Raw genomic sequence first — 15,577 nt, 5'->3', positions numbered from 1 at the left:
CAGATTCTTTTTCTGTGGCCAGGTGGTATTTTCTCGAAGAACAAAAATTGATGATGGTACCATCACTAAAGCATACAACCGGGGAAGTCAACCAGCCCGAGAGGCAACGTGAGCGCCACATGAAACATTCCAAAGCCCAGTTGGATGTCTTGACTCTTAACTGATCAGATTGTGTAACTGCTCCGTTAGCATGAGACCTGGAGGCCTTTGCGTCTCCTTTCCTGTCTCTGGGCCACTCTGGTTAGGATTCACCGTGGACATCTCCTTGCCCCCCAGGCACGCTTCCTCATGTTAATGAAGAGAAGTCAGGACTCTCTGGGCAGCCTCCTCCCGGCCCCTGTGTGCCAGCCTCTTACCTCATGAAGCCCAGGAACACCAGCAGGACCAGGCTGACGAGCCACCCGGCGGTGGCAAAGGCCTTGGGCATGGTGAGTGCACCAGTGCCCACGATGAGGTTAAACATGTACACCAGTCCCACCTGGAAGCAACAGAAGTGACCTTCAAGCTCTGAAATTAATTAACCTCTCCCGGCAGTGGCTCCCAAAGATGACCCTGGGTGACAGCCAAACTGGAGGCAGGGAGGCCAGAGAAGCAGGTCAGAAGGGAGAATTTGGCCGAGGTTCTAAGAAGGTGTGCTGTGCAACCAAATGCTAGGGAAGGGAACATCAACACTTGGAAGGCTGAAGTCCCGCCTTCTGTCGGACCTTCCAAGAGGTCTCCGGTGTTTGGTTCCTTCTCTGCTTTTGGGCACCGCCCCATCACCTTGCCATTTCCTAGCATTCAAAGCTGCATCTCAGAGGTTAGCTCTCTGCCCAACCAGGCTGCAGGCTTCCTGAGGACACACTGCCACATCTGGGGTACCCGGCGCAAGGATGAACCACAGCGCTGACCTCAAAAAACCTCCACTCTTCCCAAGACCTCTCAGCACATGACCCAACCCTGCTCTATCCATTCTTGCCATTGTCCTTTGGGATGTCAACATTCATGCTGCTTCCTTTTCCCTACCGTCCTGCCCACACTGACTTCAGGGATTTTTATGAAAATTGAGATAGAATTCACATGTCATGAAATTCACCCTTTTAAGGTATTTGCCAATGACATATCTGATAAAGTATTAGCATCCAAAATATATATAAAAAACTTATACAGTAGCCAAAACCCAAATAATCCAATTAAAAAATGGGCAGAAGACATGAACAGACATTTCCCCAAAGAAGACATCCAGATGGCCTACGGACACATGCAAAGATGCTCAACATCAGTCATCAGGGAAATGCAAATGAAAATCAAAGCAAGACATCACCTCACACCTGTCAGAATGGCTGAAATCAACAACACAAGAAACAACAAGTGTTGGCAAGGATGTGGAGAGACAGGAACCCTCGTGCACTGCTGGTGGGAATGTAAACTGGTGAAACCACTGTGGAAAACAGTATGGTGGCACCACAAAAAGTTAAAAATAGAACTACCTATGATCCAGCAATTGCATTACTGGGCATTTACCCAAAAAATACCAAAAACACTAATTCAAAGGGGTACATGCACCCCTATGTTAACTGCAGCATTATTTATGACAGCCAAATTATGGAAACAGCCCAAGTGTCCATCAACAGATGAATGGATAAAGAAGTGGCATATATACATACATACACACACACACACACACACACACACTGAAATGTTATTCAGCTATAAAAAGAATGAAATCTTGCCATTTGCAACAACATGGGTGGATTTAGAAAGTGTAACGCTAAATAAATAAGTCAATACAGAAAGATAAATACCGTGTGATTTCTCTCATATGTAGAATTTAAGAAACAAAATAAAGGAGCAAAGGGAAAAAAAGAGACTAAGAAATAGAGTATTAACTACAGAGAACAAACTGATGGGTACCAGAGGGGAGGTGGTGGGGGGATGGGGGAAATAGGTGATGGGGGTTACGGGGTGCACTTGTTGTGATGAGCATCCGGGGTTGTATGGGACTGAATCACTCTAACACTGTATGTTAACTATACTGGAATTATAATAAAAAACTTAATTTAAAAAACCACCCTTTTAAAGGACACAATTTACTGGTTCTTAGCACCATCATCTAATTCTGCTTCATCACTCCAAAAAGAAGGCAGGTACCCACCAGCAGACCCTCTCCCTCGCCCCTGACAACCAGGCTCTGCGTGCAATTCCTGAGTCACTGACTTCAGATTTTAAATTCTCATTCACACTGACTTGACTCTAGCTGCTTTTTTTTTTTAAATGTATTTTTGAGAGAGAGAGAGCATGCATGCAACAGTGTGTGTGTCAGGGAGGGGGGGAGGGGGGGAGAGGGGGAGGGGGAGGGAGAGAGAGAGAGAGAGAGAGAGAGACAGACAGACAGACAGACACAGAGTCCAAAGCAGGCTCCAGGCTCCGAGCTGTCAGCACAGAGCTCGACGCGGGGCTCGAACTCACGAACCGTGAGATCATGACCTGAGCCAAAGTCGGACGCTCAACCAAATGAGCCACCCAGGCGCTCCTTGACTCTAGTTGTTAATTGTAATGTTCCTGTTTCTAGATCTCGATCAGGAAATTCCTTTCTCTGAGCTGAAGACTCCTGCAGCCTTATCCATTCCCACCAACACCTGCAGTCCCCTCACCCTCCCCACGCAGGCCACCCCCTCCACTCTGGCCGCATTTGCATTCTTTGGCCTCGTGTACAATGAGCTAGTTCCACAAAGTGCTCTCTACCCTCTACCCATGATTCACACACCCTCCCCTGTTCTGACCCTCCCGACCCCAGCCTTGGACAGACCCAGCGCCTGCTTCCTCTATTTCCTATATGAAGCTGCTAAAAGTTCCTGGAAATTTTTTTTTTTTTTTTTTTTAATTATAATGACTGGTTTTACCACAGATGAATGGTTCCTTCACCTGTGCTCCAACAGCACTGATTTTCTTTATTCCACCATGGACTTCTTGGCATTTCCCAAAGGAAACCTCTTCAAGCCCTAGCCCCTGACCTCCACCTCTCTCAGTTGAAGGCTGCTTCCTGTGTCACAGAGGTGACTGAGGCCATCTGATGTGCCCTCCGCCAGCTTCACTCCCTCTTTATTCAACAATCAGTGTCTGCATCTTTCCCACTCCCTCTCTACCCATGGGGGACATGTGACCTTCCTCCTGCACCCGAATTTTTGGGCTCAGTCCTTCTTTCTGGAATCTTCTTCCTACCAGCTCCTCCCCTCTGCCTACAAATGTCCTTGACACCTTTAAAACACCACCCTCTCGGGGCGCCTGGGTGGCTCAGTCGGTTAAGCGGCCGACTTCGGCTCAGGTCATGATCTCACGGTCTGTGGGTTCGAGCCCCGCGTCAGGCTCTGTGCCCTCAGCTCAGAGCCTGGAGCCTGTTTCAGATTCTGTGTCTCCCTCTCTCTGACCCTCCCCCATTCATGCTCTGTCTCTCGCTGTCTCAAAAATAAATAAATGTTAAAAAAAAAAAAATTAAAAAAAAAAACAAAAAACCACCACCCTCTCGGGGCGCCTGGGTGGCTTAGTTGGTTAAGCGTCAGACTTCAGCTCAGGTCATGATCTCATGGTTTGTAGGTTCGAGCCCTGCATTGGGCTCTGTGCTGACAGCGCATAGAGCCTGCTTGGGATTCTTGGTCTCCCTCTCTCTCTGCCCCTCTCCCACTCACACTCTTTCAAAAATAAACAAACATTAAAAAAAAACAAAAAACCCACAATCCTCTCACTACCCTTAACCCCACTCACCAAAGAAGCTACCTATTTCCTCTACCTTCATTTCCAAGTTTCTGTACTTTGCGTTTCCACTCCCAGAGCTCTTTTGAAACGATGTTCTTCAAAATCACCAATGACCTCCTATTTGCCCAATCCAATGACTTTCTTAGTCTTTACTCCTTCTTACGCTCTGATGTAAACTGTCTCCTTTCCCTCAGCAACTTCACTCAGTCCTGTGGCTTCACCTCCGCATCAGTCTTTCTGCAGACCTCAAATCCACGGTCTCTAGTCACCCCCGCCTCCCCCTTCCCGCGTATCCCAGTCCTAGCGATTCTACTTCTGAAGAGTCTTTTGTCGCTAGCTCTCGTCACACTCCCGTTTACAACCTAAATTGCTTCCAGCCTGGGCTGTGACCGCCACTTCCTAACAGGTCTTCCTGTGTTCTATGACACTGGCTCGTTTACAGTTTGCTTTACTGCTTATCCCTGTTTAAAACAGCAACAGAAACACTTATGAACACCTACCCATCTCTCATTTTTACTTCCTTGTTCTTTGAAATATGTACTTTTTATATATGTATGTGTGTATATATACACACGTATATGTATAAATTTTCAAGTTTATTTTGAGAGAGACTGCACAAGCAAGAGAGAGGGGCAGGGGGTGGGGAGGGAGGAGGGAGAGGGAAAGAGAAGGAGGGGGTGGAGGGAGAGGGAGAGAGAGAATCCCAAGCAGGCTCTATGCTCAGCGCAGAGCCTGATGTGGGGGTTGATCCCATGACCCTGGGATCACAACCTGAGATGAAATCAAGAGTTAGACGCTTAACTGACTGAGCCACCCAGGCACCCTGTGCTTCTCTGTATTTAGAAAATTTTTCTAAAACAACCATGTACTGAATTTTTTATCACACAAATTGGGGCCCATTCTCCCAGCGTTGTTGTTGTTGTTGCTGTTTTAATAGAGCTGGGGGATAAGGGGCCGGGCAGTGGTTAGGGAGGGACAGGCTTCTAGGCAGGTGCTAAGTGCACATCTGAGTGCTGGATAGGAAGGCATCCTGCAGACGGGAAAGAGCTCTGCTCAGTCTGTTTACACTTGGCACAGGCCACCGGCCCCTCAAATCCCACCCAGCACTTGGACACACGCAAATGCTGCTTCCCCCACAAAGCCCTTCCAGTCTCGCTCCCCACTTTTGAACCCCTAGAGCAAGACTACTTCCTATGTCCTGGTTCTCGACGTTGGTGTACTCATCCATTCCCCACTGCCACAACTGAGGTCCCGGTGTCGCTTCTCAGGGTGCCTGGCACAGAGCCTCCAGCTAGGAATCCTTGGCTGAGCTGACTGGACCTGGCGAGGTCCTCTCTAACGTAAGCCTCACAGTCTCTGTCCCGTTGTAAACACCATGGTCTCAGTGTGATCACACAGACAGATCCCAGAAGGATTAAACCAAGGTTGAACCATGTTCCTACATCTCTCCCTGCAGCTTTGTTCTCTGCATGTTGCCCTTCTAAGCAAGAACACATATGAAGGGTAGACCCTTTTTCTTTTTGGAAAATGGCCTTGGTGATGGTTCTCGTGAGAGGGAAAGTGACGGTTCTTTGCCAAAATGTTTTGTAACAGTACAAGAGGCATTTTTGAATTCAGTGATACCTGAAGGTCTTGAGATGAAGGGTCAAGGGTCTATCTCTGGCTGAGCACTGTTGGAATTTGGGGCCAGATTCTTCTGTTGTGGGGCTGTCCTGTGGATTGTAGGATGTTTAGTAGCATCCCTGGTCTCTACCCACTAGGTTCTAGTACTCCCCAGCCTCGTGCCTGTGCTGGGATGATCACAAATGTCTCCAGACGTTGCCAAATGTCCTGGGATATGGGGGGGAGGGGCAAGACTGCCACCAGCTGAGAACCACTGCTGATAAAGACATAATCCCAACAGAAACTTCAAATAAGTCTCAGCGAAAAAGACCTTTAAAGGGCGCCTGGGTGCAGTCAGTTGAGCGTGTGACTCTTGATTTTGGCTCAGGTCACGACCTCAGTCAGTTAAGCGTCTGACTCGGTTTTGGCTTAGGTCATGATCTCAGGGTTGTGGGACTAAGCCTTCACATCAGGCTCCGTGCTGGGCGCGGAGCTCTAATAAAAATTAAAAATTTTTGATTAAAAAAAAAAAACACCCTTAAGAACTTTACAAAAGGAGTTAACTGGGATACACGCTGTTAGCAGTTAGGGGCAGAAATGGGCAGTCACACTTCTCTTGCACTATTGACATTCTTCAGTTTCAAAGGGAATACTCTGGGCTTATGGGGGCTCAGGGAGCCCTGTAGGATAACATGAGATGTCTTCACCTTCCTGGCAAGAGTTAAACCCTTCTGACCTTCAGCAAAGGTGTCAGCGAGGACGAACTAGGAGTAGACTTATGGAGCAGGAAGCAGATCTGAGCTAAGCCACAAGCCAGGTCAAAGGTAGTTGTGGGGCAGGAGGAAGAGGAAGGAGATGTTCTCTTCTGCTGGTTACCTGACGGTTCTGTGGGGACAGGCTCGTGGAAAGTGTGGCCAAAAGCAGAATAAAGCCCCGCTGCAGGCTAAACCATCTCTTCCCCTTCTCCACTCTTCCTCGGGATGGGGGACCTGCTCCCCTGTGCTCTAGGGATGTCAGTGCAGCGTTCCTGCTGCCTTACCTAATGCCCGGCGGCCTCACCCCCAGATGTGCACGAGGCAGGAGTTAACGGTGGTTTTTGCCCGCTTCCCCAATGACACTTGTCAAAGGAAACAGAAGGCAAAAGAGATGCGGAAGCAAGCGGCCTGTCCTTCGAAAGCAACAGCAACGATCTTTGGCAAGACTGGCTGGCAGGAGGGGCCCTTGGCCACTGATCCTTGTGCAGGTGGTGGTCCACTTCATCCTCATTTGGATCACACAATCCCCGCAGTCCTGAGCCACTCCTGGTCCCCGTAAATAGGGAAACAGACATGCCTGTTCTGAGATCACTTTGAGGATGTGGGGGTGGCATATGGGCCTGAACCGTGTTCTGAATCCGGCACTCTCCTTGAGAGGGCCTGACAGGTAAGTCCTCTGAGGCCAGTCTGCTGAGTACAGGTATTTTTATGCAGAACAATGCAAGCTAAGGCAAACATCCCTAACACCCGAAAAGCAGAAAAGATCTGACAACAGGGCAACACAGAGGTAGGGAGAGGCTCTGTGTTGCGAATAACCCAAGTTATGAGCTGATGCACCTTCGTGAACCAAGTAAGTGCTCAGTGTCTCAGTTTCCCAAGACCTCGAGAGCGGGTCATGCCCGCCCTGTGCTGAGCAGGGGATTCCAAGCCATGTCCGCAGTGGAGTGAGTTCCACTGCTTTTCTGGGCTCTGCCGATGGGGAACCTTATGCCCTTCTCCTGGTCTCACAAGGGATCAAGAACCTCTCTCCCAGGATGGCAGAATCAGGGGAAAACTCAGGGAAAAGGCATGATCTCTCCTCAAACCCTGACCGCTAACTCCTGCCTAATACCACCTCACCACCGCCCATCTCTTCCCATCTCTCTCCACCGGTAGGATAAGAGAATGCAAGCAGTTGTTTATGGCAAATGCCCAGAGTAGGCCCTCAAACAAAACCAATCACACAGGAAAACCGGGGGTGGGAAGCAGAACGCACTGAGGCCTTCAGGCCTACTGCCCAATTTCCTGTGGGTATACGCCGACGTGTGAAATGATTATGTGAACTGGAGACACGCAAGAAAGTGAGCATATCAAAATATTTTCCTTTTCAAAACTCAGTGTAACTCGTTTTCTCATCTCTAAGCATACAGATGCTCTGAGAAGCAGCAGGAACTTTTATAGACAATGTGGACACTTCACTGCTGATACCAGGAGGAGGCTGTGAGCTGTTACCCAATTCCTCAGATGAAAGGACCACAATGAGGTTCAGTCCAAAGTTCAAGAAAGACTTCCCTCGATAAATTATGGAGGGGAAGGAGGCTCTTTAAGTGCTACACACAAAAGGCACAGATCCAGTAGGAACACTCTGGTGTGAAAATGGCTTTTTGCCAGCTATGTTCAGAGATGCTTATTTAATTTATTTACTTATTTGAGAGAGACAGCATGAGTGGTGGAGGGGCAGAGAGAGAGGAAGAGAGCATTCCAAGCAGGCTCCACACTGTCAGCACAGAGCCTGATGCGGGACTTGAACTCACAAACTGTGAGATCACCACCTGAGCCGAAATTAAGAGATGCTTAATTGACTGAGCCACCCAGGTGCCCCTCAGAGATGCTTCCTTATCCATCACACCACAGCTCGAGGGTCTGGGAAGCTAGCAGAAACAAAGCAGGGATTCCACAGGCTAGGTGGATCTAGAAAGAGGACTTTTGCTACTTAAGGCAGCGCTGCTTTTCCCTGGGATACTTAGTAGCAACATGAGTCAATCATGTGATTATTCCAATCCTCCAGCTAGGTATCCAGGCAAGAGGACTCTGATGTAACCACTACCAATCTTTTTATTACACAAGGAAGATAAACTGGGTGTACCGGTGGGAGGTGGGGGCGGGGTAACGCAGACCCAACACAGTAAGAAATCAGTCCTTCTAATTGTTCTAATTATAGACTCCAGCAAACTGCACTTGGAAGTCTCTGCTTTCTCTGCCTCTTACGCCATCCGAGACCATAAAAGCTGCACAATTTACAACTCAGCTGGCAACCAAAGTACTTTCAAACTGCTGAGATGAGCAAACCCAGAGTCAGTAGCTGTCAGTCACCATCTACCCACAGCAGCACAGCCCGCAAGTGTTAGTGGCCCCGGCATAAATATCGCAAGGCGTGAGCAAGTCAGTTTTGTTTCCTTGACCACTCTGACCAGCATCTACCACGTGAGCCAACTCCCATCACATGCTCTGAGCCAGGACCGCCGCAACGTGGCTCCTGCTGAATGGAGTTCCCCACCCTGGCTTTCGCCAGGGTCCAAAAGCAGCGGCAATCGCTAGTACAGTCGAGGAAGCACCCTGCTTCTCTAGGAGCCGGTGGCAACCATGTGGGTAAAACTCACGTAGGGAGAGTAGAGCTCCCCGGTCTCTGTGATTTCTCCCGCCATTTCCAAAAGTGAGGAAGGGTCGGTGGGGAGCCGAGTTTCTTTAGGTTTCTTCTCTTTCCGCCGGCTCCTGTGGCTCCCTAAGGCAAAAGAGCAGACTTCAACTTTCTGATAGACCTTGATGGGGGTGGGGGCACTTCTGGATGGCGCCCCTCCCCCCGCCCCCTGTACTTTTATTACAGACGTGGCCTCAACATCTGCCATGAGAGACAGCCCTAGATGACTGACACCAGGGTGGTTTCCTCGAACTTTTTCCTTGCTGTGCGGGGCATGAATGCATCCAGGACCGCTCAGACTCCAAGTGAAACGAGGAGACCCACAAGCCACGAAGTCTCCCCCACCACAAGCGCCCCCTTTGCACACTCTGAGGTGGCTATCCACGTTTGAGGTCAGGAACAGCGAGCTCGCTACCACACACGGCAGCCCCAGTAACTGTCACCTCCGCCTAGGGCAACAAACTGGGGGCTTTTCCAGGTCGCCTCCCAACCCAACTCCTGGTCCCCAAACCTCTCCTTTGGAACGAGTCCTCCATTCCCCGCCCCCCGCCACCTGTATTTTGCCCTGCCTCTGGGCTCCCCAGCCTCAAGCCTCCCCCTCTTCTCAAGAGCCCCGCTCCGAGCCTTTCCCCGACTTATTCCTCCCTCCCGGAGGGGCCCCGAGTCTGGCGCCGCCCCAGCCCATCCCACCCTCCCGCCGGACCGGACACCTGCACGGCGGCTGACTCCAGGCAGCCGCCTCCAACCCCTCCGCTGCCGCCGGCGCCAGCTGTCCCGCACCAGCGCGCGCAGCGCGCATGCGCCCGCGTTCGGAGCCCACCTAGCCCGTGCGCGCCCTGGGCGGGGCGCAGCGCGCTGATTGGGCGCCTTGCGGAGGCGGGACCGGGATTGGGCCGGGGCGGCTGCCGTCTGCGTGGCGGAAACCGGGGAGGGGCGCTCCCACGCGCGTGCGGGCTGGGAGGCCGCGGGCCGGTGGGGAAGCTGGGCTTGTCTCAGGAGGCGGATCGCCCCCTCGGGTGGGGACGCTTTCTTCGGCGGGGAGTGGGTGTGTGTTGAGCCGTTCTGGGACCCCGGTGTTGGGGGTGGGGTGGGGAAGGAAGGGATCGAGGAGAGCAGCCCACAGGTCCACCCTAAGGGGAGGGGAGTGAGAATTTAAGTCTGCCTCACCCTGAAGGAGCCTAATTAGGCCTGGCTTGGTGGGTAGGGAGGAGAGAGGGCCCGAGTCAGGTGGGGGGGGGGGGGGTCGCTGGGAGAAGGGGTTGGAAATAGGCTTAAAGCGGGGCTGAAAATTGATCGTGGGACCGAGTGTCAGGACTGGGGCGCGTGATGGGAGCTTTGGGGTTAAGTGTCGGTACTTGAGCTCCAGGCTTCCACGTTCGGCGAGGTGGGACACGCAGACATGGCAGCTCAGGCTTAACCCCCTGAGATGCGATTCAAGAACTGTTTAATTATCTTTAACCAGCCCGCTTCCCCTTCTCTCGAGGGGTCTAGAGTCGTGTTCTCTGAAGTGTTTGGAAGGAAAGGACCAAGGTTCTTCTGACAGCTTAGCCCCCGGGAGACATTCAGTGAACTGAAGGCTCAGGGCTCCCACCCTAAGTGGGAGGAAACAAGGTCCTGAAGTGTTTGCCCTCCCCACCTGCAGGCTGCTACCATGAGATTAAATGAGAACATCTTGCTGTTGGGAAAGAAGGTGGTGCTGGTACCCTACACCTCAGAGCACGTGCCTAGGTAAGGGTCCACCTAACATGGGGTGCAAGCCAGTTCTCCAAGGTGCAGCCAGGAGGGCCTCCCTTCCTTAGCCCCAACCTCAGAGGCTATTTCCTCTAAGAAGGAGAAGCATCATCGCTTGGAGCAGTAATGACAGAAAAAAGTGGATGCTGAAGCAGAGGAGGACGACTTCCCTTCAAGTTACTCATCCCCCGCTTTTCCCTTTCATCCTCCCAGCTTCCTTTTTGGACTTTCAGCAAGGAATTACTTAAAGCGAATGTGTGTAAGAAAAGAAGGAACTGCCCAATTGTAAATTAGTGACGTTCTTCTGGCGTCAGTGAATATGCTCCGTTCTTGAAGACTTAATGTCAGCTTGTCATGAAAATGAGCCGATGGGTTGTTCTGATGTCTACTGTTTTAAGAGGCCAGAACTGAGTCGCAGGGTCAGACTCTTGTGTGTGTGTGGGGGGGGGGGGGGGCGGTAATTGGCAATTGACAGATGTCTCCTAGACTGGGATGGTGCGGATGTGGGGGTGTATTCTCTACTTGCGGTTTCTTTTTGGGGGGTTCCTGTGCTCGGCCTTTGTGGAGATCTGTCCAGTCTTCCTTACTGAGGTCAGCCTGCTAGACACTTCCACTCAGGAATTTGAGGAATGTTTGAGTTCAGACTGCTCCCCCGCACTGACCCCTGAGACCGGAAGGGAAGCTGGACAGACAGAACTGATCCCTCCTGCTGCTCTCTTGTAGGACCAGTCTGGGTCTTGTGCTGGTGGCTCTCTGTCTTAGAAACTACTGTGACCCTTTCCTTGGGTCTTTTATGAGCCCTGTGTTAGCCTTGTGGGCCTCTCTTTTCTACCAATTTCCTCATCTCATAAAATGTCAGGCCCGCGCTTCTGAATCAGTCCTGCATGCCAAAGGTCATCCCCCTGTCCCTACAGGTACCACGAGTGGATGAAATCAGAGGAGCTGCAGCGTTTGACAGCCTCTGAGCCCCTGACCCTGGAGGAAGAGTATTCGATGCAGCAGAGCTGGCGGGAAGATGCAGACAGTGAGAAGCAGAAGCCCTGGGCTGGCTCCAGAGGCAGTCTCCTGGTTCCCTCTCCCCCTTTCTCATTCCCAGCTGTAGCCCTTCCAGGGCCACAGAAACTTTGTGAAAAGCCCTTCATGAAAAATCCGGAAAGTGCCTGAAACCGTCATACTCTTATGCCCACTGAAGCCAGTCCCCGTGGCTGACGCTTCTGTCTTCTTCCCCACTCACTGCATCAGGCCTGGGAGAGAGAGTAAAGCATTTGGGGCTCTGGCTGTAAATTGAGGCCCTGCCCCTCACATCTCTTGCACAAACCCAGTTGTGGTTACTGCTCCCTGAGAATACAGCTACTGTTCAGGGGAGACTGTCTTTTCCCGCGTGAGGCAAATTTAGGGCTTTGTAATCCGCTAAAGGGAGCTCTGGGCCCCTTTTCCTCCCGGCGGACAGAGGCGATGTTCTGCAGCTCTCTGGTTTGGGTGGGAAGACTGTTGTTACTCCCCTGCTTTGGGGAGTGGAGGCGATAACCCTGTCGCCTCCCTCCTCAGAGTGCACATTCATTGTGATGGATGCAGAGAAGTGGCAGGCCCAGCCACGCACCACTGAAGAGAGCTGTATGGCAGGAGATGTGAACCTCTTCCTCACAGATCCAGGGGAGCCCTCCTTGGGTGAGATTGAGGTCATGATTGCAGGTTTGTTCCACCTGGCCCTGCCTTCCCTCCCTTCTGGCCCTCGATCTGCTGAACCCTAAGCCAGCTGGGGCTGCAGAAGGTCCTCAGCTCAATGGAGGGTTCCACGTTAGTAAGCCCAGCACCTAGTGGCTCACCCGTGGAGGTTTCCTTTATTCCCATGTTATGCTTAGATGCGAATTTAACCTTTGGTTTGGGGGTCTTCCAACTTCATCATGCCCCATCCTTGCTAGGGGGGTACTGGGCACTGGGGACCCTCCCAAAATAAACGAGCGTATCTGGAGCATCTTCCCATGCTGTGGGAGGAGCCTGGCTAGTTTGTGTCCTTCTTGGTCCACAGCCTTTCCCCAAAACTGTCCTCTTGAGGCAGCACACTGAGGTTAAAGGGTCAGCTTCGGGGTCAGGTTGCTGGGGGTCTCTAAGCTGTGAGCGCTTGTGCAGGTCATTTTAATTTCTGTGTCTGTTGCCTTATCTGCACAATGGTAATAATAGTACTGTGTAGGGCTGCGAGGGATGAAATGAGGTTTTAGCTGTCCAGGACCTGCGGTGGAGCCTGGCACACAGCATCAGTGACTATCATTGTTTTTCTTAGAGCCCAGCTGCAGGGGCAAAGGCTTTGGCACCGAGGCTGTTCTCATGATGATGTCTTATGGTAAGGAAGTCTGAGCAGGCAGTGGGAGAAGTGGCCAGGCCCAGGTGAGGGTGAGGGCACATGAGGGCATGTTGGGAGTGGGCCTTCTCCAGGCCTGAGGGTGGGGGGGCAGGTGACAGGTGCCTCCAAGGCAAAATGGGACAGGAAGGGCAGGAGGTGTGTGTGGGAGGGGGGCTTCACCCTGTGGCTTGTCCCTCTCTTTTGATCTTCTCTGGGAGGAGTGACCAAGCTAGGTCTGACCAAGTTTGAGGCTAAAATTGGGCAAGGAAATGAACCAAGTGTCCGGATGTTCCGGAAGCTTCACTTTGAGCAGGTAAGGATGTCACTGGTGGGAGGGTGAGGCCTGGGCGGTGAGCCCCAGTGGTGTTAGAGCTCATAGCTGTAACTTAGCTGGCTCTGCTCTCTCTGGTTCACATAGGTGGCTGTGAGTAGCGTCTTTCAAGAGGTGACGCTCAGACTGACAGTGACCGAACATGAGCGGCAGTGGCTTCTGGAGCAGACCAGCCATGTGGAAGAGAAGCGCTATAGAGATGGGCTGTCAGAGTCCCGTTGACCACTGACTTTGCGGGCAGCCACCCTGTGTGAATGGGGGTGGTGGGACCACGCAGTCCAAAGGAGGTGAACCTTTGAGGCCTTTGGGGCAGAGTGCACCTACCTCCATCTAGCCTGGGAGCCTCCTTTTGGGGCCCTTCAGATTCTGGGCTGGACTTGCCTTGGCCTCCATCAGGCTGGCAGTGTGGATGAACTGCTCCAGGGCTGGCCAGGAGAAACCTGGAGTGGGCTCTCAGACCTGGAATGGACAGCACGAATCCACAGGAGGCAGGGTGGAGGTGGGAACAGAGGTGAATGGGGGCCTGGTGAATGGCCAGGATGCCCCCTTTCCCTTGGAAGGGCAGAGGCGGTGCCCTGGAGTGGAGGCCCTGACCTGGAGTAAAGTGTACTGCATAGCACTTTCCCCTGCTTTCTCCTTGGGCCTCAGTGGTGAGCCACCAGAAGGTCCAGCCTGCAGCATCTAGTCCAGCGTGGTAGGATCAGGGCAGGAGGAGCTCAGTCTGCTTTTGTCCTGCAGAAGTAGGCTAAGTGTGACCCCAAGAAGTTTGGAAGTGAATGAGCTAGGCCCTGAAAAACAGGAGGCTTGGAAAGTGAGCATGTGTCCTTTGTCCTTGCTGCTTCTCTTTGGACCCAGGAGTGAGTTTTGGCTGCAGCTGCTTGTGGCTGAAGCACCGTTCTGTTGAAGCCTGGAGCCTCTGCTCAGTTGCAAGGGCTGCAGGAGGAAGCAGAAGCCACTCAGTGGTACCTTCCTGAAGGTACCTGTGATCTCTTACTCTCTACCCCTCACTTCTCTGCCTCCGGGAGCAGCTGCACCTGACAGAGCCACAAGGAGGCGCTAGAGACACAGGTTCGGGACGGCCAGGCTGCCTGGTGCTTTAACAGGCAGAGAGCTGGGCCAGGTCTCCCAATTCAGAGCGAGGGGGTGGGGGCTGGGGGAACGCCCCTGGATTCCTAACTGTCCAGTCATGATCTGCGGTGGTTATCAAGGCCAGACACGTTTCAAAACAGTCACGGAAGAGACCCTCAAGAGTACCTAGGGTATTCCCAAGGGGAGGAAACCTGCAGGTGAATTGCAGTGATTTGCTCAAGGTGTCAAGCATTTGATGGCAGAGCCAGAACTACTGCTGAGGCCCTCAGTTCCCAGTCCCCTTGATCCTGGTGAATCCCACTAGAATCCGACCGCATTTGGAAGCCCCCTTTGTACTGTGTCCGGCCCCTCAGTGGTAGGGAAGGGGTAGGAGTTCTGGCCTTCAGCTTAGTCAGAGGCCCCCAGGGCTTCCCTACTCAACAGGTGAGGTAGGGAGGGGTCCCTCCACTGCCCTGTGGGGCAGTCTTCAGGCCTTGCTTACCGGAAGGGACCTCGACATGGGCCAAAGGATAATGGCAAGGTTAGGAGGGGGCGGGCCAGACCCCAGGCCGTTGGTGCCCTGAAAAGGTTTGGAATGGTTTCTCTTGCCACTGGTGGGACTCTAAGCCCTAACTAGAGACCAAGATGTCCAGATAGTGACTCATTCTTAACTCCCTTTGATTAGCTGTCTCTTGCAGCATCAACTTCTCTTCCTTCTCTGCAAGCACCAACCCAGGAGCCTCTGGGCCTGGCAGTGTCAGCCCTTGCGGGCCACTTTGGCAGGCTTCTGGGATGTGGCCTCAGGTGCCACGGGTGTAAGAGCCCTGGATCTTTTTGAGGAGGAGCAGGGCATTTTGCCCTTGGAAAGTCCCTTCCACCCCACCTGACACAGAGCATGTCCTGGGACTCAGTGGGCTGGGTTTGTTTTCCCCTAGTTCTGGAGAGCTGCCCTCCAATCCTGTCCACGGCCAGATAAGATAGAAAATCTGGTGCCAGCTCAGCCCACTCCAGGGCATCCTGCACCCCACTGGCTGAGTGGGAAGATCAAAGCCAAGTCTTCGTATTCCAAATGCAGCTCCATTTGGGATTCACAGTTTCAGCGCTCTTGAATTAAAACTGCATAAAGCCTTCTGGCTGTGTGGATCTTACCTCCCACTTCCTACAACTGTTTCTCCGGGGCAGGACTTGGGCAAAGCTCAGGCAGCTGCAGGGCCCAAGGCCCTCTGATTTATAGCTGCCCACATTCTGTTCCCTGGCCTGGAGTCAGAGAGCCCTGGACTGTCTTCCCGTCCAGCTGTACCCTACCCCGTCAGCCAGAGGCTACCCAGGGCTCTAAAGGA

The 15,577-nt window shown here is 52.3% G+C and overlaps 2 protein-coding genes across 7 annotated transcripts in view; one reads left to right on the top strand and one right to left on the bottom strand.

Annotated features, from left to right (window-relative positions):
* Positions 1–9,580, bottom strand: part of SLC38A12 (solute carrier family 38 member 12) — a 59,569-nt gene extending 49,989 nt beyond the window's left edge. The window contains exons 1-3 of one of the 3 annotated variants that reach the window (XM_060645471.3): positions 9,477–9,580; positions 8,729–8,850; positions 357–478 (exon numbers count right to left, since the gene is read on the bottom strand). In XM_060645471.3, the coding sequence (XP_060501454.1) occupies positions 357–478; positions 8,729–8,773 (167 nt within the window). In that variant the 5' untranslated portion in view covers positions 8,774–8,850; positions 9,477–9,580. Of the gene's footprint in view, positions 1–356; positions 479–8,728; positions 8,851–9,456 lie in introns of all 3 variants that reach the window. The other 2 variants (XM_060645470.3, XM_060645469.3) reach the window with 2 other exon arrangements.
* A 95-nt stretch (positions 9,581–9,675) lies between these two features.
* Positions 9,676–15,367, top strand: NAT9 (N-acetyltransferase 9). 4 transcript variants are annotated; one of them, XM_078438192.2, is made up of 7 exons: positions 9,676–9,811; positions 10,409–10,494; positions 11,412–11,521; positions 12,046–12,189; positions 12,779–12,838; positions 13,057–13,151; positions 13,257–15,367. In XM_078438192.2, the coding sequence occupies exons 2-7, from the start codon at positions 10,418–10,420 to the stop codon at positions 13,389–13,391; spliced, it is 621 nt and encodes a 206-aa protein (XP_078294318.1). In that variant the 5' UTR covers positions 9,676–9,811; positions 10,409–10,417; the 3' UTR covers positions 13,392–15,367. The 4 variants fall into 4 exon arrangements, with proteins under 4 accessions (XP_078294318.1, XP_078294315.1, XP_078294316.1 ...); XM_078438189.2 differs by having other exon boundaries at positions 9,697–9,782; XM_078438190.2 differs by having other exon boundaries at positions 9,704–9,811; positions 13,060–13,151.
* The last annotated feature ends 210 nt before the right edge of the window (positions 15,368–15,577 follow it).

The sequence above is a fragment of the Panthera onca genome, chromosome E1 (assembly GCF_046562875.1).
Source record: "Panthera onca isolate mPanOnc1 chromosome E1, mPanOnc1 haplotype 2, whole genome shotgun sequence".
Lineage (NCBI taxonomy): Eukaryota > Metazoa > Chordata > Mammalia > Carnivora > Felidae > Panthera > Panthera onca.
Note: the sequence above shows the minus strand (reverse complement) of the source record. Positions and strands in the feature narration are given on the sequence as shown.

Coding starts and splice junctions, on each gene's coding strand:
- NAT9 (XM_078438192.2), top strand. CDS start 10,418: ATGAGATTAAATGAGAACATCTTGCTGTTGGGAAAGAAGGTGGTGCTG. Junction 12,839..13,056: donor TCTCATGATGATGTCTTATG/GTAAGGAAGTCT, acceptor CTTCTCTGGGAG/GAGTGACCAAGCTAGGTCTG. Junction 13,152..13,256: donor GGAAGCTTCACTTTGAGCAG/GTAAGGATGTCA, acceptor TGGTTCACATAG/GTGGCTGTGAGTAGCGTCTT.